General features: G+C 47.6%; 1 protein-coding gene across 3 annotated transcripts in view; it reads right to left on the bottom strand.

Moving 5' to 3' along the window:
- The window catches only part of SH2D4A (SH2 domain containing 4A), a 74143-nt gene that overhangs the window by 22600 nt on the left and 28540 nt on the right, over positions 1-23003 (bottom strand). For all 3 annotated transcript variants that reach the window (XR_009734090.1, XM_061404648.1, XM_061404647.1), the window contains 4 exons: positions 14582-14662; positions 9129-9240; positions 7560-7761; positions 4396-4526 (listed from right to left, as the gene is read on the bottom strand). Coding sequence is in view for 2 of the 3 variants with exons in the window: in XM_061404648.1 (XP_061260632.1) it covers positions 4396-4526; positions 7560-7761; positions 9129-9240; positions 14582-14662 (526 nt within the window). In the remaining variant the exon portion in view is untranslated. The remainder of the gene's footprint in view (positions 1-4395; positions 4527-7559; positions 7762-9128; positions 9241-14581; positions 14663-23003) is intronic.

Raw genomic sequence — 23003 nt, forward strand, 5'->3', positions numbered from 1 at the left:
GTGCTGCCTTGGGGCATTGAATTGACCAGAAAGAATGGTCAAATGATTACAAGGAATAACAGAAGACACCCACCTATCTAGGAACCCTGAAAAGCTAAACTGAGGACAAATCAATGCAAATTAAAACAAGGTGGTTCCACTGGTAAGATTAAGCTGGTGGGAGTTTAACTTTGTTTAATGACTTTGGAAGACATCCGGCAACACTTAAAGAGGTTCGTATCCTACCTCCCAGCAATTTCACTTCTAAATACACACCCTGAAGAAATGATCACAAATGTGTTCAAGGAGGCAAGTTCAGGGTGAATACCACATCATTTTCCATAACAGCAAAAAAATTGTACCAAATATAGGAGAAGAGATGAATGAGTAATGACACACGTGTGTATGTGTGTGTGATAAAATATATATCATCAAACACAAAAGATTACGTGTTTTATAGAATGTGTATTATAAATATATAAATAACATATATCATAAAATACTGCACTACAAATACCACTAATGATTAGTCCACCTTTATAAACAAGGGAAAACCCACTTAACATAATATTGACAGAAAATGTATGTTTCAGAAGAATGTCTACAACATGATACCATGTTATATGTTAAATGTTAAACACATTGTTCTGTTTTGTAGAAACATATGCATACCTGTGTTTTATATTTTTAAAATATATTTTACTGAAGTACCCACACATGTATACATGTAATAAAATGCAAATATGGATGGGAAAGTCAGCTTCAGAAGAGTGGTTCATTCCTTGGGAAGAGGAAACAGCATCAAAACAGAGTGAAAAAGGAGCCTTAATTCTGTCTTTCAGGGTTTATTTCCTAGTAAAAATAGACACAAAGTAAATATGGCTTTTAACACTCCCCCTACCTGGAGAGCAGCTAAAATACTTGTTACATCACTGGCACTGGATTTATTTTCCCCTGGACTGTTTTTGTGTAATATGTTTCATAATTAGAAAAACCATGTTCAAAGGAGGAGAGAAAAACCCTCCCTGGTATGGGCGGCCCCATCTCAACAGTTGAAGGCCTTCAGAGCCTGATCTTCCCTGAGCAAGAAGGAAGCTGGACCCGCTGTCCACCTGCTCCTCCCTGCCACAGTGCTGGGTGCTGCCTGGCACTCCCTCAGCTCCTCTCTCACACCCTCCCAGCTCACCCCTGGAAAACCCCACGCCCTCCATGCTTCCGATTACGTGCTGACGATCTATTATCTCCAGCTCTGACCCATTAGTCTAGCTGCCCCAGGGACCGTTTCACACAACGGCCCCAAAGAACCTTCAAAGTCATCACCCCAAACGAGTTCCCTGCCCCCTCCCCTAAGTTCTCGCATCCTCTGGGGTCCTCTGGGGTCCAGCCTCATCCTCTGGGGTCCTGCCAAATCCTCTGGGGTCCTGCCGCATCCTCTGGGGTCCTGCCTCATCAACATCCTCTGGGGTCCTGCTGCATCCTCTGGGGTCCTGCCTCATCAACATCCTCTGGGGTCCTGCTGCATCCTCTGGGGTCCTGCCTCACCAACATCCTCTGGGGTCCTGCCTCACCAACATCCTCTGGGGTCCTGCCTCACCAACATCCTCTGGGGTCCAGCCTCATCCTTTGGGGTCCTGCTGCATCCTCTGGGGTCCTGCCGCATCCACATCCTCTGGGGTCCTGCCGCATCCTCTGGGGTCCTGCCTCACCAACATCCTCTGGGGTCCTGCCACATCCTCTGGGGTCCTGCCGCATCCTCTGGGGTCCTGCCTCACCAACATCCTCTGGGGTCCTGCCACATCCTCTGGGGTCCTGCCTCACCAACATCCTCTGGGGTCCTGCCGCATCCTCTGGGGTCCTGCCTCACCAACGGTGTGCAGCACCTGCCCTCCCCACAAGCCAGAGGCCCAGCTGCCCTCACTTCCCTGGTCCCTGCCTTCTGACCCCCATTCTTACTCAAAGCTAATTTAGAAAAAGGGGTGAAATACAGACTCCATCGGGGGAAAATTAGGTGGCCAAAACAGTAACTTACGAAGGGTGATTTAGGGGTCTGAGTCAATGAAAGGAAGACGGCAAACTAACAGCGAACTGCCATCCTGTTATTTCAAAACACGTTTCCTAGTAAACAGTTATGTTTCAAAAAGATAAGCTGTGGTTCCTCTTCTCTTTATCATAGAAATGCAAAATTTTTTCTTCTTAAAAGTAAAGATAATAATTTACATTGATTACATGGCTGTGCATTTACTATTACATCACTGCTACTGCTAAGTCACTTCAGTCGTGTCCGACATTGTGCGACCCCATAGACGGCAGCCCACCAGGCTCCCCGTCCCTGGGATTCTCCAGGCAAGAACACTGGAGTGGGTTGCCATTTCCTCCTCCAATTACATCACTATATCATATCATATTATTTACTTTGCTTACAATGGGCTTCCTAGGCAGAGCTAGTGGTGAAGAACCCACCTGCCAATGAAGGAAATGTTAGAGATGCAGTTCAATCCCTGGGTCGAGAAGATCCCCTGGAGGAGGGCATGGCCACCCACTCCAGTATTCTTGCCTGGAGAATCCCATGGACAGAGGAGCCTGGTGGGCTACAGTCCACAGGGTCACAAAGAGTCAGACACAACTGATACAACTATGATAAATATTTGTATAAATGTAAATAAATCATCAACAATAGCAATTAATAAATGACAGGTAAAATCCAAGAGTCTTATATTTCAACCAAAGCTTCAACTAAATTTTTAGTCCAACTGTGTCTTCCTAGCTCATAGCAACTCTTTCAAGTAGAACTGCCTATTAAAGTATCAGGATTTTTAACAACATCAGCACTTTGAATGTCTCACTCCCTGCAGTTAAAAAAGCTAGCATCCTTGGGACCAGGAAGAGCAGCATCTTCTGCCCAGCAACACAGAGACTACAGAGAGGCCGGTTTCCTCACTGCTTATCTTAAAAAAAAAAAAGACAGGCAACGCGAGATGGTGGAGGTGCTGACCATGTTCTTTCTTTTCACCGTTGTCAGTCCCTCCCCCAGTATCTTCAGAGGAGAGCAGAAGGGGGAAGGAGGCTTAAGACCTCCTCCTGGGAGACAGAGGGGGCTCCTCTGGGCATGGACAGTTACAAAACCTCAGTCCCCAGAGAACCTGCATTTTCAGGGAAAACGAGATGGTTCTGCTGCACCTGTAAAAGCAGTCCCTTCGCAGAGAGCCTGCCACAGACGACTTGGTTCTTTCTCAGAGGACTTTGCCATCCTATGGGTTTGGTAGCTGATTTTTGTGGCTCTATTTCTACGTGAGATGATCCTACTGAAAAGAGAGTAGTCTTAAATACAACTCAAACCAAGACACCCGTTAGGACAAGCGTTCTCTGTGAGAGGACGTGATTTCTGTCTTAAAGCTTTTGTTGTCCACAGAGCCAGTGATAATCCAACCCAACCACAGAACTCGCAGAAGCAGCAGACAGAAAGTCACTGCCTGTTTTTGAAATCCAAGAAGCTGAGAGGTCAGTGAGGTGGGTGCAGGGTAAATAGACGGTTTGAATGAGTCCAGTTTCAAGCATCGAATGAAGACATGCTTTATGAGCTGACCTCTGCTTAGCCTCCAACAAGCCCATCTCGCAGCCTTAACTGCAGGGATCAAAACCACAGAACTTTTAATTGAAGGTCACAGTGCTCAACCCCTTCATTTAATGCATGAGGAAAATGAGGCTCGGATAAATGGATTCACTACAGAGAACCAAATCCTAAAGGAAATCAACCCTAAATTTTCATTGGAAGCACTGAGGCTGAAGCTGAAGCTCCAGTACTTTGGCCACCTGATGAGAACTGACTCATTGGAAAAGACCCTGATGCTGGGAAAGATTGAAGGCAGGAGAGGAAGGGGACAACAGAGAATGAGATGGTTGGATGGCATCACCGACTCGATGGACATGGGTTTGAGCAAACTCTGCGAGATCATGGACAGGGAGGCCTGGCATGCTGCAGTCCGTGGGGTCACAAAGAGTGGGACACAACTTAGCAACTAAACAACAAGAACAAGAGAGAACGTGATCTGCTCAAGGTCATGTGGCCTGTGCCCTTCCGACCACATCTGGTGGCCCCTCCCTGCTTGGGGGTGGGGGGCGGACCGACGGTGCTGCCATCCGTGGGGGGCACAACCGAGTGCCCTGTGCAGGGGCCCAGGGGGCAATGCCTTGCCAGTCGCCCCCCGGTGTCCATCTGGGGTGATCAACCAACCTCTGCTGGCAGCCACCAAGGCTGTGGCCCACTTGGCAGGTGCCAGCCGCTCCCTGAGAAAGCTGGGAAAATCCACCTTCTGAGAACAGTATCAGAGCCTCTCTGGGGTAGCTCAAGCGGAAGGGAGCCTTTGTCCTGCCCTCCTGCTGGCTCACCCGCCGCCAGGGTCAGCGCCGCACACTCACCGTGGAACCAGGGGGCGATGCTGTCTGAGTCCGCCAGGTAGCCCGCCCGCAGAGGAAGCTGCTCCTCCTGGAACCAGCGCCTGATGTCCTCCTGGGCTGGGCTGGACGCCGGCCTCCTCACTCTCTGATTCCTGACATTCGTAAAAGATTTACAAGTTAGAGTCACTGGATTTGAAAATAATGCTTTCAAAACTCATGTGTGCGCACACACACACACACAAATACAACACACGTCTGAAGATCACACGGCTGAGCTTCTGAGGTGGGGCCCTGCACACAGCTGTCACAGGGCTCCTCCAAGGCAGGGAACAGGGTGGGGAATGGATCTGCCCTGCCGGTCCTGTAGACTACTCATGGGTTTGAGTTAACACTACAGTGTTTAACTCATTTTTGATATGAGTGAGAAGCTCCATTAACTCCCAATTAAAAATTGAGAAAACAGCACTAAAAAGTGAAATATTCTGCCCCCCACCCCATATTTTCCTGGAGAGCAAGTGCTTGCAAGCAGAAGAACCCAAAGGCCATAGAATAAACTTCCCCAACACTTTCATCATTCAATTTCCTCTTCTTCCTGTTTCCACTAACCTCCCTGACTTGCTTCCTTCTCTGACACACTTTCAAAAGTTCTGCTAAAAGGCAGTCTCAGAAATGGAAGGTAAAAGAAAGAAGAGTTTTTGAAGGTTGGTTAAGAGAAAGATACAGGCAGCAGCATGGTTTTGAAATAAAAATCAGTAGCAGAACTTAAGTTCTGGGGCCCAAGTCAATTTCCATTGTAAAAAGCAACACTGCAGTGTTTTAATAATAAATGTATTTCCAAGTCCCAGGCCCACTAATTCTGAGCAGAATTCAGTGTAAAAACAATGAGTCTAAATGAGCTACTGGATATCATGTAAATTAATTTATGTTCTTTATATGTCTTAATGGTAACACATGCTACCAGGAGTTACATGTGACATACATTTCAGCGTGTACATATACACGCGTGATGTACACGCAAGTACATAGGAAGATAGCAGTTTGGAGAAAACAGCCTGTAATACTTGACCTTCTGGGGGAGCGGACACTGCACACACGAGATTACATGCTGATTTCTCCTCCCAGCCTTCAGATTAGGCCCTTTTCTTCAGGAAATCTTCGGTGATCAAGCGGAAACTCCACGGACAGTCCGTGTCTGCCCTTCTCCGGGCCGGCTCCTAGCTGACCTCGGTCATCACTGTTTGAAATCTCAGCCCTGACACCATCCAGTCTGGCCACCTCACAAAAAGCACTTCATGCAAGTGGCTTAAGTTGGAAAAAATGAGCTAACCGAGCTTAAAACATCATCTTAAAACCCTCGTGAAAGGGCACCTTTGTTGCCGTCAGTCGCACGGGCTGAGCTCTAAAAACGCCCTGGGTGCAGACATATGGTGGCACGTTCCCACCCTCGGGGGAGCCTGGAGGAGCACCCAGCCCACGGGGACCCGGCCCAACACAGAGACAGGCTCAGGCGCGGGAGGGGCTGGGCAGGAGTTCACGCTCTGCGCCTGGTCACAGCACTGTGGGGTCTTCCTTGTTTTGTTATCCATAAGAAAAAACTCGCTCCCCAAACAGCCACTCTGTAGAGTGGTCATTTCGTGCTGGCTCGCAAGTCCCCAGATGGAACCTTTCTTCTGAGTAAAGAAATAATCACAGAAGAGGAAACGCCCACCCCCTGCTTCCTCTGAGGTCATAATTCCTGTTAGGAAAAAACCCTGAAGATAACCACTGACCTCATACAAAGGGAGAGCTTTGTTCTTTATTTTTCCATACTCCTAACAGAGAAGGGTTTTTAGTGTTTATGTCAGAGAGGACAAGGCTTTAGACAGTTGTATTTCATTAAATCGATATGTGATTTCTCTCAGTTATTTTAAATATCATCTGTCTACATACCAAATCATATAATAGCAATAACCGGGAGAAAATAATTTTATAATCAGTTAACATAAGGTCATGTGAATGTATGGCAAAAACCACCACAATACTGTAAAGTAATTAGCCTCTATTAAAATAAATAAATTAAAACAAAACAAAACAATATAAGGTATGGGAGTTTCTGCTGTGGTACCACTGTTCTAGCCTTGACTAGACGGACATTTGTTGGCAAACTGATGTCTCTGCTTTTGAATATGCTATCTAGGTTGGTCATAGCTTTCCTTCCAAGGAGTAAGCGTCTTTTAATTCCATGGCTGCAGTCACCATCTGCAGTGATTTTGGAACCCAGAAAAATAAACTGACACTGTTTCCACTGTTTCCCCACCTATTTCCCATAAAGAGATGGAACCGGATGCCATGATCTTCATTTTCTGAATGTTGAGCTTTAAGCCAACTTTTTCACTCTCCACTTTCACTTTCATCAAGAGGCTTTTTAGTTCCTCTTCACTTTCTTAACTTTTCATTAAGGAGCTTCCAAAACAAATTGTTCTGCCTAATACCCCCAAAGCTAAGGTAATCGTCATCATCAAATAAAGTCTGCATTTAAAAAAAGAAACATTTCCAAATTCTCAACCTATGAGCTTAGCTGTATATCCCAGAATGAGTGTGTGTGTTCAGTCGTGTCCGACTCTTTGGGACCCAATGGACTGTAGCCCTCCAGGCTCCTCTGTCCATGGAATGTTCCAGACAAGAACACTGGAGTGGGTTGCCATTTCCTACTCCAGGGGATCTTCCTAACCCAGGGATTGAACCTGCGTCTCTTGCATCTCCTGCACTGGCAGGTAGGTTCTTTACCCGCAGAGCCACCAGGAAAGGCTGCCCCAGAATGAGAACCGTCATCAAATCTTTCATCCTGATCTGTGGAAAATGGAGTTCTGCTGGTGATGTGAAGGCCAGCAAGCCCGGGGTTCCCACTGGGACGACTCCTCAACCATCCCCCTCCCCTTACTGGCTGTCACCAGAGAGGGGCTGGGCTGGGGGCATGCGAAGTCACTAACCTGTCTAGGTATCTTCACGAAGTTACTGGGCATGTTAGTGGTACCCACAGTGGGGATTTTACAGGCGAGGAGGGATGAAGGCCTGCCCAGGTATCTTAGCATCGTAGGCTGGGAGGTGGGGCTGGACTGAATGGCACGGGCAGCCTCTGTCCCCGAAGCGGCCACGCAACTTACCCTCAATTACTTACACTTAGAGCCGCCCGCCCAGCTTCTCACCTGAGAGGTGTGCGTGGCTGTCCTGCTGGGCTCAGGAAATGAGGCTTGGGGGGGAGCGGGGGCCTCTTGGGTTTCTGGGGGCCACCCGGGGGGCCCTGCTGCCCCTTGCCGCTCCTCCCCCGCTGCGACAGCCGCTTGTAGTCCTCCCGGGCCTGCTTGGCCAGGGAGCGCCGCTTCTCATCAGCGGCTTTGGATTTTCGCACTAGGAGAGACAGCGGGGTTCGAGTCAGCCCACGGAGACGGTGAGCAGAGTCAGCGCGGCAGAGGGGAGCAGAGTGGGGGGGGCAGGGACGGGGGAGGGAAGGGGAGCCCCGTGCCCGAGAACTTCCTACAGCAGCCAAGGCGGAGAGGAATCTCAGCCCGAGCGAGGGTCTGGTCAGCAGGGTCTCAGGATAATACGAGGTGAAGCCGCAGTCTCATCCTTGAGCCCAGAGACCGCCCCTCCCCAGACCATCAGGGGCTCTTCAGTGGCTTGTGGCCGAGGACGGGCTGGGTGGGCAGAGAGGCCACGCTCAGAGTCTGCGTGGCTGAACCACGAGTGATTCGGCCTCCCAGACCGAAGAAGGAAATGATTCTTACACGGCCAGTCACAGCCTCGGTGGGTGCATGAAAGTGACCCAAAACAGCCTCTTACGATTGCATTGTAACACAGAAGGGCTTTGGCAGTTTTTATTTCAGCAGTTGAGCATCATGGACTTGATGCAGGATGTAAGAATAAGCCTTATGGGTATTTATCTGTATTTCAGGCATTATTGGTCAGAATCTGTTATGTCTGACTTCAAAGAAATGCCTAAAATCTTCCATTACACTAAGATTTCACTGCATAGAAGTGATGGGATCTGGTGAACATTCTCATTTCACAAAAACTGTCATTTTAATGGTGTTCGTTGTAAAGGAATTTCCAACATTCTGCGGACATGCCCGTCCCTGGCTCCTCCCACTGCCTCAAGGGATGACCGGGCAGTTAGGGCTTCCTAGTCCAGGTCAGATGGAAGCCCTAACCCTGCTTCACACCCGAATCCTCCCAGCATCAGCCTCGCTCACCCTCTGCTCTGCTTCATCGGCACTGGCCTCTCCCTAGGAGGACCCTCTCTGGGCAATGCTAACAAGGAATGAAGCCCCCTGAGGTCACCTCGACACAAGAAGTCCAACAAGTAACTTTGAATCCTGCCTCTCCAAGAAAACTAATGTTAATATGTTAACCTTCCACGCCTTTTCCCTCATACACTTAGACATTTTAAAACAGGGGTGCTTTTCATACTATTTTTATAATCATTTTTCTTCTTCAAGTTAAACAGATATAAATATATTCCAAGGACATTAAACGCTCTTCCAAAACATTTTTCATAGCTAAATACCATTCCATCATTTAGATACATCATAATGTTGCTGGTGCAAAGATGAGCTGAGAACCTTGCTGCAGTTCAAAAGGTGGCCCGTAGCCTTTGAGTAATAATTTAGTGTTAAAAATATCTCTGGACAACCATTCTAAGTGTTTCCCAGGTCGTCATATTATTAACTGAACAAGCTGCTTTCGTGTCACTGTTACAGAGGCCTCTGGGTACTTACAAGAAGCCTGCCACTCCGAATCTTCTTTCCAGTTTTTATAAATCTCCTTGGTTCTCTCTTCATCTATTTGTTTTATTTCTTCATCTTGTGTTTTCTTCACTGACACTTTCTTCTGTTTAAAAAACAAAACCAAACACTAGTGAGGAACTCCGGCAGATTCCGGCAATGAGGCAGGTGCTACGTACGGAGTGGGCACAGAAACGAGCATCTGGACGAACGGAAGAGAACGGAAAGCCCAAAATGAAAGCACACGCTTACATGATCGACGGAATGCAGGAAAAGCAGTTCTAAGAGGGAAGTTCATAGAAATACAGGCCTTCCTCAAGAAACGAGAAAAAAATCTCAAACAGCCCAACTTACCACCTAAAGAATTAGAAAAAGGACAAACAAAATCCAAAGTCAACAAAAAGAAGGAAATAATAAAGATCAGAGAGAAGATAAATAGAGTTCAAAAACAATAGAACAGATCAATAAAACTAACAACTTTTTTTTTAAAGATACACAAATTTAACGAACCTCTAGCCAGGCTCAAAAGAAGACAGAGAGACAGAACTCAAGTAAACAAAATTAGAAATGAGAAGATAACAACTGATACCACAGAAATATAAAAAATCATAAGAGAACACTATGAACAATTTGCCAACCAGGTGGACAACCAGAGGAAATGGACACATTTCTGGAAGAATACAGTCCACTAAAGCTGAGTCAGGAAGAAATAGTGGATTTGAATAGACCAGTTACTAGAAGTGAAATAGAATTTCTAATAATAATAAAAAAAAAACCTGCTTGCAAACAAAAGTCCAGGACCAAATGGCTTCACTGGGGAATCCCAAACACAAAGAAGAATTCATACCAATCCTTCTCAAACCCTTCTGAAAGACTGAAGAGAAGGAGACACTCCCAAAGTCATTCTATGAAGCCAACGTCACCCTGACACCAAACCAGGCAAAGACACTACAAAAAAAAAAAAAGAAATTTACAGGCCAATATCTCTGAATAATACAGATGCGAAACTCCTCAACAAAATATTTGTAAACTGAATCCAAAAACACATAAAAAGGATCCTATACCGTGCTCAAGTTGGATTCATTCCACGGTCACAAGAATGACTCTACACACCCAGATCAGTCAATGAGGTGCACGACATCAGCAAAAGACAAGACAAAACCACAAGGTTACCTCCATAGATGCGGAGAAAGAATGTGAAACAGACAGACTCCCATCAGTATGTGTTTAGAGGCAACATATCTCAACATAATGAAGGCCATTTACAACAAACCCGCAGCCAAACATCATCGTCAATGGTGAAAAGCTGAAAACTTCCCACAGGAACAAGGCAAAGATGCCCACTCTTGCCACTTCTATTCAACGTAGTATTGGAATTCATAACTATAACAATCAGACAAGAAAAAGAAGTAAAAGACAAAGAAAAAATTGGAAGGGAAGAGGTGAAACTGCCACTATTTGCAGATGACAGGAAACTCTATATAGAGAACCCGAAAGTCTCCAGCAGTGGCCACAGGACTGGAAAAGGTCAGTTTTCATTCCAATCCCAAACAAAGGCAATGCCAAAGAATGCTCAAACTACCACACAACTGCACTCATCTCACACGCTAGTAAAGTAATGCTCCAAATTCTTCAAGCCAGGCTTCAGCAATACGTGAACCGTGATGTCCAGATGTTCAAGCTGGTTTTATAAAAGGCAGAGGAACCAGAGATCAAATTGACAACGTCCACTGGATCATCGAAAAAGCAAGAGAGTTCCAGAAAAACATCTATTTCTGCTTTATTGACTATGCCAAAGCCTTTGACTGTGTGCATCACAATAAACTGTGGAAAATTCTGAAAGAGATGGGAATACCAGACCACCTGACCTGCCTCTTCAGAAACCTATATGCAGGTCAGGAAGCAACAGTTAGAACTGGACATGGAACAACAGACTGGTTCCAAATAGGAAAAGGAGTACGTCAAGGGTGTATATTGTCACCCTGCTTATTTAACTTCTATGCAGAGTACATCATGAGAAACGCTGGGCTAGAAGAAGCACAAGCTGGAATCAAGACTGCAGGGAGAAATATCAATAACCTCAGATATGCAGATGATACCACCCTTAGGGCAGAAAGTGAAGAGGAACTAAAAAGCCTCTTGATGAAAGTGAAAGAGAGTGAAAAAGTTGGCTTAAAGCTCAACATTCAGAAAACGAAGATCATGGCATCTGGTCCCATAACTTCATGGGAAATAGATGCAGAAACAGTGGAAACGGTGTCAGACTTTAATTTTTGGGGGCTCCCAAATCACTGCAGATGGTGACTGCATCCATGGAATTAAAAGACGCTTACTTCTTGGAAGGAAAGTTATGACCAACCTGGACAGCATATTGAAAAGCAGAGACATTACTTTGCCAAGGAAGGTCCATCTAGTCAAGGCTATGGTTTTTCCAATGGTCATGTATGGATGTGAGAGTTGGACTGTGAAAAAAGCTGAGCGCTGAAAAACTGATGCTTTTGAACTGTGGTGTTGGAGAAGACTCTTGAGAGTCCCTTGGACAGCACGGAGATCCAACCAATCCATCCTGAAGGAGATCAGCCCTGGGATTTCTTTGGAAGGAATGATGCTGAAGCTGAAACTCCAATACCTTGGCCACCTCATGAGACAAGTTGACTCATTGGAAAAGACTCTGATGCTGGGAGGAATTGGGGGCAGGAGGAGAAGGGGACGACAGAGGATGAGATGGCTGGATGGCATCACCGACTCGATGGACATGAGTTTGGGTGAACTCCGGGAGTTGGTGATGGACAAGGAGGCCTGGTGTGCTGTGATTCATGGGGTCGCAAAGAGTCGGACACAACTGAGCGACTGAACTGACTGACTGACTGACCACCATGACATTTTAAAAATTGTGGTAAAATGTACATAATATTAAGTTTACCATCACCATTTTAACGTTTACCATTCTGAAGCATTAAGTGCATTCAAGGGAATTTGTTTTTAACCAGAGAGAAATCTAACACACCAAATCACTTAAAAATCCCTTTGTTTATTTGAGGACAGCCTTCTGAGTGCTCATGAGAAAACTGAATTTACAACTCGGTGCACACAGCAAGACACAGCCTGTCAGCTGAGTCGTGAGAGAAACTGAGCGTCAGGGAGGACTGGCCGTGCTCTGCTCTGCACCACAAAAATGATGGCTTTTCTCTTTTGTGTTTTCCTATAGAAAAATAGACTCTCTCGTGGTTAAATGATTTCACCACAAGTAAAATACACGCTATGAAATTGGTTTCAATCACCATTAAATCTCGGTTAACACAGAAGATGGTGATAATTCAGAAATTGCACTTCACCTCAGATGTATCGAAACTTTTGTGGTTTGCTTGTTTTCGCTTTTTTCTTCTTATACTCTTTTCCTGCCTAGAGCTAAGTCCCTTTCTTTAGTCAATGTTACAAAAACCAAAGAAGAGCTTTTGGTGTTTGGAATGACTATTAAAATTTGCCATTGCCTTAATGAAGCTGTTGGCAAGCCTGAAATCAGTCCGAAGTGCAGGTCCCAATTTCTAAGCTCAAACGGGAAAAACTTCCAAGTCGAGCTTTGTTTGTCTGACACCTGCCTTTTAAAAACTGATTTTAAATAACTGGAAAAAATATAACTACAATACTAAACTATGGTATGATGCATATTGTTGCTTAGGAAAAGCAAAAAGTTTGCAAAGTGGGTCTCCTTAAGGAAATATATTAAGTAAAGAATAACTTGGGCGGTGCTCAGTTGCTGGGAGGAAGGAGACAGAATCAGTGAGTTTCACAGAGCGACAGCAGGTGAGACCTTGGCCACTGTGTTCATTCAACCCAGCTACAACACTCAAGAGCTTGTCCTGAGTTTCCCTAAGGATTCCTCCAGAAAAATGTACTTTTAGAAAAGGCTTTACAAGTTGATCTTTACTTTCTCTATTTAGAAAACCCTCATTTCCTCTTTAGAAGCAGAAACGTCTGTCTGTCCACTGAAGACAAGGAACCTTCTATCTGCCGAAGCCCACAGGTCCAGGATGAAGGCCGGGAAGTGGAGGGGCAGCGGGGCTGAGGCTGGACACTGGTCCAGACGTCCAGGGGCCACGGCGCAGAGCTGGAGACGGGCAGGGGGGCTGTCAAAGGTCCCCAACACAAAGCTGCTCATTGCAGGCTGACGCAGACAATCCCACCAGCTCCCTCCCCGGCACCTCGCTCCAGCTCATCCACCCATTTCTCTGTCTTTCCTCCACCGCGTCGTCCGACAGTTCTCGCCTCTGTGCTTGCCTACGTGCGGTTCCCTCTGCCTGGAATGGGCTTCCCCAGCCAGCCCCATGGCCCCAGCCTCGGTCTCCAGGCCTCTGCTCCAATACCCACTTCACAGAGCAGCCTTCTCTGGCCTGTCCTCAGATCCCTTATCCTGCATTATTTTCCTCCAGAGCTCCTAGGACCTGACTTCACATGTCAGCTTTATCATCTGTCTCCTTGTCAGAAACAGCTGCTTTCCGAGGGCAGGACATGAGCTGTTTTGTTCAGCAGAGGCCAGCACTCAGGAGGACCTCAACACAGGGGTCTGAATGAACAGGGCAGACCTTCTGACCTTTCTTTCCCGCCTGCCCGCGTGTAAAATGACATCATACTCAGGGCAGCGTCCCTGGAAAGTTCCTTTAGCGACTGTGGCTGCTGTTTTTGGAAAGAGGCATCTATTAAGCAGCAGCTGCACAGCAGGCCCACAGCTCCAAGGGTGCCCGTGACTCCAGTCTGCGACGTGCGTGCTCGTGGGTCACGCTCGGCCCCACAGAGGAGAACGGGCCTGGGTCACACTGTCCATGGGAACTGGGCCGGGCCACCCTCACCGCAGCCTCCATTCCCGCCACCCCACCATGGCCAGATCCTCCTTTTCACAGCCTCATCTCTTACTCCACTTTTTCCAATCTTCTGTGGGTTCCCAGTCTCTGCCTCAGTTATCCTGAGAGCATCTCTGGGACCAAGACAGCAGAACAAGGGGGCCAGGAGACCCCCGTCCACACAGACCCAGACAGCGGAGCACCTGGAGGTCCCGTGAGCACTGTGGACACAGTGACACAAGAGGTCACTCGGCGCAAAGGGACTGGCTTGAGAGGGGGTGGACGCTGGGGAACCTGATCTGAATCCACCATTCGGCCAAGTTTCATGCTTCCTTTATCTCTGAAATCAGCCTCCCCAGCACTGGCCACCACCCACTCCCACTGCGTCAGGTCTTCAGGGAGGGGTCCAGCTGATACGCCCTGGCACCTGCTCTTTCCGTGACACTCAAGACTCTCCCACTCCGGATCAGCAGGCAAAGATGAACAGCTGTGTTCACGAGCTTCTCAAGACTTAATTTCACTTCTGCATGAGGCTAATAAACCAGTTTGTGAAACGTCAGCAGAACTGGCTCTGCCCTTCGCCCCTGAGATGGAAGGGGAGTCTGTTACCTGGTGAAATCCGAATTCCTTTATTCGACTGACAGAATCTGCCAACATTTGGTGAATATTTCTTGAGGAGCTGGAGGACAGCTAAAAATCAAACGAAACACATTTTTATGCCATTTAGAGCTGCAATGCAATTTCAGAAGATCATCTGCTAATGCTTCCCTTGTGTCAATGTTCCCAAACACTGTGCCCCCGCCCCACCGCTGGACCCACGCATTTCCCAGCAACAGGTGAGCTCCTGACTCCATGAAACTCCATAGGAAACCCCGGCGTCTGCACTCAGTAGGGTTAGCGGTGAGTTACTGCTCAGAAGCTGAGGGTTGGTGGTTTGCTCGTGTCTTGCTCCCGGCTGGCCCCAGGACCCCTGGGATTACTGTAATAAGACATCAACACTACTCCTTAATCTCAATTCTTTCTCTCTCAGTCCCTGATCAGCCTCCCCATGTGTTTTAGGTCAGACCAGAGAAACACCTTAGTCGTGACCACCACACTGCGCTCGCCTCTCTCCCCATCTAGGGCTGGGGACACGCCTGGAGCACTTGGTGCCTGGAGCCCTTCCCCCTCTCCCCGGCGCCCACCGCCGCCCAGGCTCCCCAATGCCACCACGTCCCAGCTCAGAATCTGGGCTACTGCCACTCTATGCAGTTTTCCCAGGAGCCGGCTCCTGCCCATGAGGTTTCTAGTTCCACTGTGGGGATCCCCGGGGCCACCCCTGTGGGTCCCATGCCACCCCCCCAGGCTCTGTGATTGAGTTGGCATAGTACCCCGGGTGCCTCCTAAGACCAGGTCAGTCACACTGGCCACGTCGACTACTCCCTGGCCCAAGCACGGAGTCTGGGCAGTGGCCAGCCTGCAGCCACGTAACCTGTGTGGCTGAGACAGTCACCCTCAACCCACAGGACCGCCACTTCTGAGCCTTATACCTAAGGACTCCTTCCTGGGTCCTGGCATAAGTCAGAAATTGCCTGCAAACATTTCAGCCGGAGGTCAGCATTGGTGCTAAGACTCAGCGCAGAGCACGGGGGGACTTGGGGTCACTTCTATGTCATAAAACAAACCTGCAGGGCCATCTCAACCCCGCCCCTTCCCCACCACAGCTGGCACGTGGCTACCTGCAACACTGTACTTCCCAGCTGGCCGACCCGTTCAGTACCCATGTGAATAATTATCTCCAAAATAACGCAGGTGATAACTGGCATCGGCCACCTCTACGTGTGTGTGTGTGTGCTAAGTTACTTCAGTCGTGTGCGACTCTTTGCGACCCCATGGACTGTATCCTGCCAGGCTCCTCTGTCCATGGGATTTTCCAGGCAACAATAGTGGAGTGGTTGCCATTTCCTACTCCGGGGATCTTCCCAACCCAGGGATCAACCCCGCGTCTCTTACATTTGCTGCGCTGGCAGTGGGTTCTTCACCACCGTCGCCACCTGGGAAGCCCCTTATGCCTATTACTTGGCAAATGAATGAATCCTATAGGTTTCACAGTTGCTACCTGCCACATTCTTTTTTCCTCTTATTTTGATATTATGTTAACAAAAGGATGCAGCTCCCTGCACCTAGAGCACAACAGGACAATAACCAGTCCCCCTCCTGATGAGCAGATGAGAAGGCGCCCAGCAGGCTTTGGGGAAGTTGGTCTGTTCAGAAGCCTGAGATGGCTTTGAAGGGCTCAGGCTTGAGGTCTTTGAATGCATTTCCACTAAAGGGAGTGTGAACCTTAAAAACAGGTTCATTCTCCCTTCCCTCAGTGATATGAGATCTGTGGGGCATCATTTTGCAAAAAAGGATCAGTTTCTTCTACGCTGAAAAAGAGGCAGCAGCTAATCGCACTCCCTTGATACCTTCACAGCTGCTGTGGGTAGTCCCGCAGCCTCAACCCTCCACTCGTGGCCTTCGGAGGGACTCGGGCCTTTGTCACGCACAGAGCTTTGGACCAGGGTTTCATCGGCAGCACCTCCACCATGATCAGCTCCTCAACAAGCCTGCAGTTGTTTCCTGAATAAGCATCAGGCTAATTCCCGGGTGGCTGAGCTGGTAAAGAATCTGCCTGCAGTGCAGGAGACCCCAGTTCGATTCCTGGGTCAGGAAGATCCCCTGGAGGAGGGCATGGCTACCCACTCCAGTATTCTTGCCTGGAGAATCCCATGGACAGAGGAGCCTGGCGCGCTACAGTCCACGGGGTCACAAAGAGTCGGACACGACTGAGCGACTTTCACTTCGCTTCACTCCACATGTCTGACGCTGCTCTTCCAAGTCATGCGTTACAGGGTGTGCTCTACCTTGTCAAGGATTTCCCCCCAGCACCTGCCAATGACTGTCGTCCGCTTGGACACAGCACCTTCAACACGCGGCAGGCGTTATTCTTTGTCCCTTAGAAGTGCTCCTTCAACGGCGCTAACTGCCTCGCATACACACACAACTGTGTGTTCTCACCACTTGCTTTTTAAAAAACCACCATCTGAATTTCGTCTGTCATCATCATGTTCCCCTTATCACTAGCAACATGCTCATGGCTTCTGCACTTGTCAGATATTACAGCGTTATCAGGATTCTTAAAATAACTCAAATCTAAGCATAGAGGCAGGAACCAGTTTCCAGGACTCGGTGCTGGACCTCTGGTGACCGTCAGTGCCACCTACTGGTGCCGCTCAGAACTGACAGTTCTTTCCTTGTCTGAAGGGTTCAGTTCAGTTCAGTCGCTCAGTTGTGTCCGACTCTTTGTGACCCCATGAATTGCAGCACGCCCGGCCTCCCTGTCCATCACCAACTCCCGGAGTTCACTGAGACTCACGTCTATCGAGTCAGTGATGCCATCCAGCCATCTCATCCTCTGTCGTCCCCTTCTCCTCCTGCCCTCAATCCCTCCCAGCATCAGGGTCTTTTCCAATGAGTCAACTCATCTCATGAGGTGGCCAAAGTATTGGAGTTTCAGCTTTAGCATCATTCCTTCCAAAGAAATCCCAGGGCTGATCTCCTTCAGAATGGACTGGTTGGATCTCCTTGCTGTCCAAGGGACTCTCAAGAGTCTGAAGGGTTAGGTTTTCTTTTTAGTACCTCAGAGCTCACAAGTTGGTTCTTGAGTAGACAGGATTTAGCATAAATAATTGATGAATTTAGCAACCACTCCAGCGATCGGCTGCTGCTGCTAAGTCACTTCAGTCGTGTCGGACTCTCTGCGACCCCAGAGACGGCAGCCCACCAGGCTCCCCGTCCCTGGGATTCTCCAGGCAAGAGCACTGGAGTGGGTTGCCATTTCCTTCTCCAGTGCATGAAAGTGAAAAGTGAAAGTGAAGTCGCTCAGTCGTGTCTGACTCCTAGCGACCCCATGGACTGCAGCCTACCAGGCTCCTCTGTCCACGGGATTTTCCAGGCAAGAGTACTGGAGTGGGGTGCCATTGCCTTCGGCACTTCTGTTTAAATCCTTCCACGTGTCTAGAACATACTGTCAACTCTAAAACTGTTCACACGTGCTAAGAACCACATTTATAAAAATCCTCATTGTAAAGGTGAGCCAAGATTTGCTCTTATTCCAAAGCGTTAAAATAATGTAAAGAAGTTACTCCAGTCTTGCGTAGAGCACGTTCATTCAGATACACGTCCGTGCTTCCAGATTCACAAAACACATCATGTAGAATGGAATAGACTGGAGGGAGTGTGAGGCAGGAGATCTCCTTTACTGAAAAACAGCCAGATTCAGAGCTCAAAAGCAACGATTCACGGCGCTGGTAGCAGAGGGAGGCGAGCTAAGGACGGCGCTCTGAGCACCCCCAACCTGAGGGTGAAGCGGCGTCCTGGAGAGGAACGAAGCCTCTCCGAAGGTTCCACGTGATGCTGTGTTCCAGGGAGCAGACTGTTGTCAGTCCAGTTTGTGGGGCTTCCCAGGTGGTGCTAGTGATAAAGAACCTGCCTACCAATGCGGGAGATGTAAGAGACCCGAGTTCGATCCCTGGGTCGGGAAGATCCCCTGCTGGAGGGCATGGCAACCCACTCCAGTGTTCTGGCCCCAAGAATCCCATGGACAGCGGAGCCTGGCAGGCTGCAGTCCCTGGGTTCACAGAGAGTCAGATACGACTGAAGCGACTTAACACGCACGCACACACACATTCCAATTTGTAACACAAGAAAGGCTGGGAAACCAGCTACCTCCCAACATAGATTTTGCTTACAGAGAACTTTCAAATCGATACATCCTTTGACCTTCTTAACACCATAAGGGTGTCAAAGCAAGTGTCATCCCTTTACCACAAAGGTAAGGCCACCTGATCACAGACAGGAAAGCAGGGACTGACACCCACATCCTCTCAGCCTGCTTCTTCCATGGGGCATCCCAGAGAACACCCGTCTGCTCTCACACACAGAAGCCTGGACTGTCCCCTCCCATCCTCGGCATCGCAGAGACTTCCGCAGCTGCTGAAACTCTACCAGCAGAATGAAAGCAATTGTGTCTGCTTCTTATTTGCTTTATTTAAAACCAAAAACTGTCACGCAATATTTATGCAAAAGTTCCAGAAAATAAGGAGAAAGCTTGGGAGCCAATGACCTCAGGAGACAGCTGACTTTCTGCAGACACCAAGTCAGAATGGTCCACTCCAATCAGTGCGGACCAAGGCCTGGGAGTAGAGCCCCTCCACACTGATCAACAGGCTTTATAAATACATATAAATTCGTTAAAATCGGAAGTATGGCCACTCAAATCTACATAAGCAATGTGGTAACAAAAGACTCTGCCAGCAACATCACTATTACATGGTTACAAACTGTATCTCCTCCAGAGACTGTATGTCACACCAAGATTATTCTAATTATATTCCCTTTTTAAACTGGTTTGAAAAGTGGTTCCTTCCGGCTTCTAACCAAATATTTACTCTGTTTGAAAGTAGGATTATGCAATCAAACAAATGTCAAGAGACTTTCATTCCCAATAAACCAAAAAGCTCTAAAAGACAGAACATTTTCAGCACTGGCTTTTTTATGGTGAAGAAGGAAATGATGAATCCAGGAGTTAAAATCAAGAGTTTACGTTTGAAAACAAACCGCTGGGTTAAGTATTCGCTCCTCCTGTCCGTACACCTCTTAAATCCACGATGTTCCTTCATAGACTGATGGTCGGCATAATAACCTCTGTGAGGGCAAAGACCACGTCGGCTTAATTAACTCACTGATGTCTGGAGCCTCAGCAAAGGGAACAGTGGCTGGGCACCTAGTAGGGCCTCAATAAATACCTGGTGAATGAGTGGACACACTATAAACTCACCAGCACTTTCTCAATCATGAGGAGATACTCTGTGTAGTTTCTTCTTAGTCTTACTTGCTGGGGCTGTGCTGGGTCTCTCTTGCTGAGTCCAGCTTTCCTAGTTGCAGTGAGCAGGGGCCCCTCTCGAGTTTCGGTGTGTAGGCTTCTCATTGCAGAGATTTCTCTTGGACTTCCCTCATAGCTCAGCTGGTAAAGAATCTACCTGCAGTGCAGGAGACCTGGCTTCAATCCCTGGGTCAGGAAGATCCCCTGGAGAAGGACATGGCAACCCACTCCAGTTTTCTTGCCTGGAGAATCCCATGGACAGACGGCACGTGGAATCTTCCCAGACCTGGGATCGAACCCCTGGTCCTCTGCATTGGCAGGCAGATTCTTAACCACTGGACCACCAGGGAAGTCCCAGTCTAGTTTTAATACTAATAAGAAAGACTGAATTCAAATCCTCCAAAAAAAATCGATGGCTTGTCTCCCCACTTTGCTAACCAGGTCACTGGAATAATCAGATTCCTATTTCTATGTCCAGCCATTTTAAGTAAAAAGAGAATTTCCCAGTGATGACTCTAACAGGAAGCTTTTGAGCGCACTGCGGGTTTAACTTCTTTTTTTTTCTTTCTAAAACAGTGAGAGAGGCAGAATAATAAAACTGCGCTTTGACAAAGGATAATAATACAGAGAAAGTGGAGGTACATTCATAACGCCAACTAGACTAAGAAGAGGAAAAAGGGACAGTCAATTTTACTGCTGAAAATACAGTGTGGTCCCCATGGAGAGATTTCACTGAGACGTGAATTAGGACAACGGGGACCCTAGAGAATCTTTTCCCCATTCCTCTAACATTGTTTCTAGCAAAATATACATGGAGACTCCTGGAGAGCCTGATTTGAAAATACAGTGGTTTTGATGTGTAATTTTATGGCACCTCTTTAAATAATGCATTGTTTTTTCGGGCCAAGTCGCTTCAGTCATGTCCGACTGTGTGTGACCCTACGGACTGTGGCTGGCCAGGCTCCTCGGTCCGTGGGGATTCTCCAGGCAAGAATACTGGAGTGGGTTGTCATGCCTTCCTCCAGAGGATCTTCCCGACCCAGGGACTGAACCCGAGTCTCTTGTGTCTCCTGCATTGACAGGCGGATTCTCTACCACGAGCGCCACTTGGGAAGCCCACCGTCTTTAGTGTCTGAGTTTATTTTGAGCAGAGCTAAGCATGGTACAGTCATGCCGCATGAAGGGCTGCCCACCAGCATCACATCTCACCCACAACTCCTCCAAGCAACGTACAGACAGCAAGACTGGAAAGTAATATCCTTGGAAACATAATTGTCAGAGATAGTCAGGGTTGTAGGGCAACGAGCTTCAGCTATGAAAGCGTCTCAGAGGCCCCGTTTACATTTAAATATATTACCATGAATATTTATGTATTTACTATATATAATATAAACATAACATACATAAGGATAGTAACAAAGAATTGTTAAGAAAGTAGTCAGAGCCTTCAAAACATGGTTCATTTGGGAAGTCTTGACATAAAATAAAATAGGAATGCACCAATAAACAATAATAGAAACTTGGGGCTTTCCTGGTGGCTAGTGGTAAAGAATCTGCCTGCCAACGCAGGAGACACGGGTTTGATCCCTGATCCAGGAAGATCCCATGTGCCCCGGAGCAACTAAGTCCATGAGCCATAATTATTGAGCTTGTGCTTAGAGCCTGGGAGCCACAACTCCTGAGCCCGAGCACAGCAAGCAGACAAAAGCTTGAGCAGCGATCAGGACTCAGCACAGCCAAAAATAAACAAGTAAAATGATTTTTTTAAAATGATAATAATAGACAATAGCAGTTCTGTCATGTATCATACTTTACGAATCACCTCTCTATGTTATTTCATCTGATTCTCACATCCAACCCAGTGATTTGTAGCTACTTCACCTCCACTTTTCAGAACAGGACACTGAGCCCCAGAAAGGTCCTCTGACTCGGGGTCTGCATGTTTCTCCCCAACACACGCTCTCCCACTGAGGTGGATAAACGAATTGATGCCGGCATCACCGGCACAGCCCAGCGTGAAGCTGTGTCACCAGTTTCATAATGTACAACTCTCAACACCAGAACTGTTCTCGTTTGTAACTCACTTTATATTAAGTTCTTTATGTAACATACTTCTTCTAAAACTCCAACAGCTTAAATGAGCTTTGGGGGCTTCTCTGATGGCTCAGATGGTAAAGAATTTGCCTGCAAAGCAAGAGATCTGGGTTCGATCCCTGGGTCAGGAAGATCCCCTGGAGAAGGGAATTACCATTCCCCACCCACTCCAGTATTCTTGCCTGGAAAATCCCAAGGATAAAGAGCGTGGCTGGCTACAGTCCAGGGGCTGTAAAGAGTTGGACATGACTTGGCAACTAACATTTTCACTTTCTACTTTGAAGGGCTTAGGATTCTGTGAGTATAGCTTATACAAAATTTTATTCTACAAACTACCACGAAATTCTATTACACTTACACGAAATCAGCTTGGGAAACTGTGTAACTGATTATGGCTCCACTCTTGAGTTAATAAAATGGTCCCAGTTAATTCCTCAACTGTTTTTACTTGGAATACTCAATACTTTCTCACAAAAAAAATAATACTGAAATGCTTCCTTCGTGTAGACTAGGAGGGAACAGACATCAGGGACATAGTTAGTGGTTTGGAATTTTATCTGTTTTGTTCACATCCAACTCAACCCTCAAAATTCCATGTGCATTTCAGGAATACATGTCCCCTCCTGTTTGCAGTGGTTTCCTCACTACTAGTCCCTCTGGGGGACTGGGAACACATCTGTCTGCAGACAAGAGCCAGCTGTCCCGCAAGGGCTCCACCAAGCCCTGGCACAGGGCACCTACCCCTCGGTGGAGGCGGGCTCTCCACCTGCATACTACCTGCCAAGGTTAAGCCACCAAGGGACCTACGCTAATACTACTTTTCATTCTTCTTTTATAATTTTATTTATTTCTGGCTGTGCTGGGTCTTCGTGGCCGCACAAGCTTTTCTCTAGTTGCGGCGAGTGGGGGCTACTCTCCAGGTGCAGTATGTGGGCTTCTCACCGTGGAGGCTTCTCATTTCAGAGTCCAGGCTCTAGGGCATGCGGGAATCAGCAGCTGTGGCCCCCGGGCACTAGGGCACCGGCTCAGTAG

Source organism: Bos javanicus, chromosome 27, assembly GCF_032452875.1.
Source record: "Bos javanicus breed banteng chromosome 27, ARS-OSU_banteng_1.0, whole genome shotgun sequence".
Taxonomy (NCBI): Eukaryota; Metazoa; Chordata; class Mammalia; order Artiodactyla; family Bovidae; genus Bos; species Bos javanicus.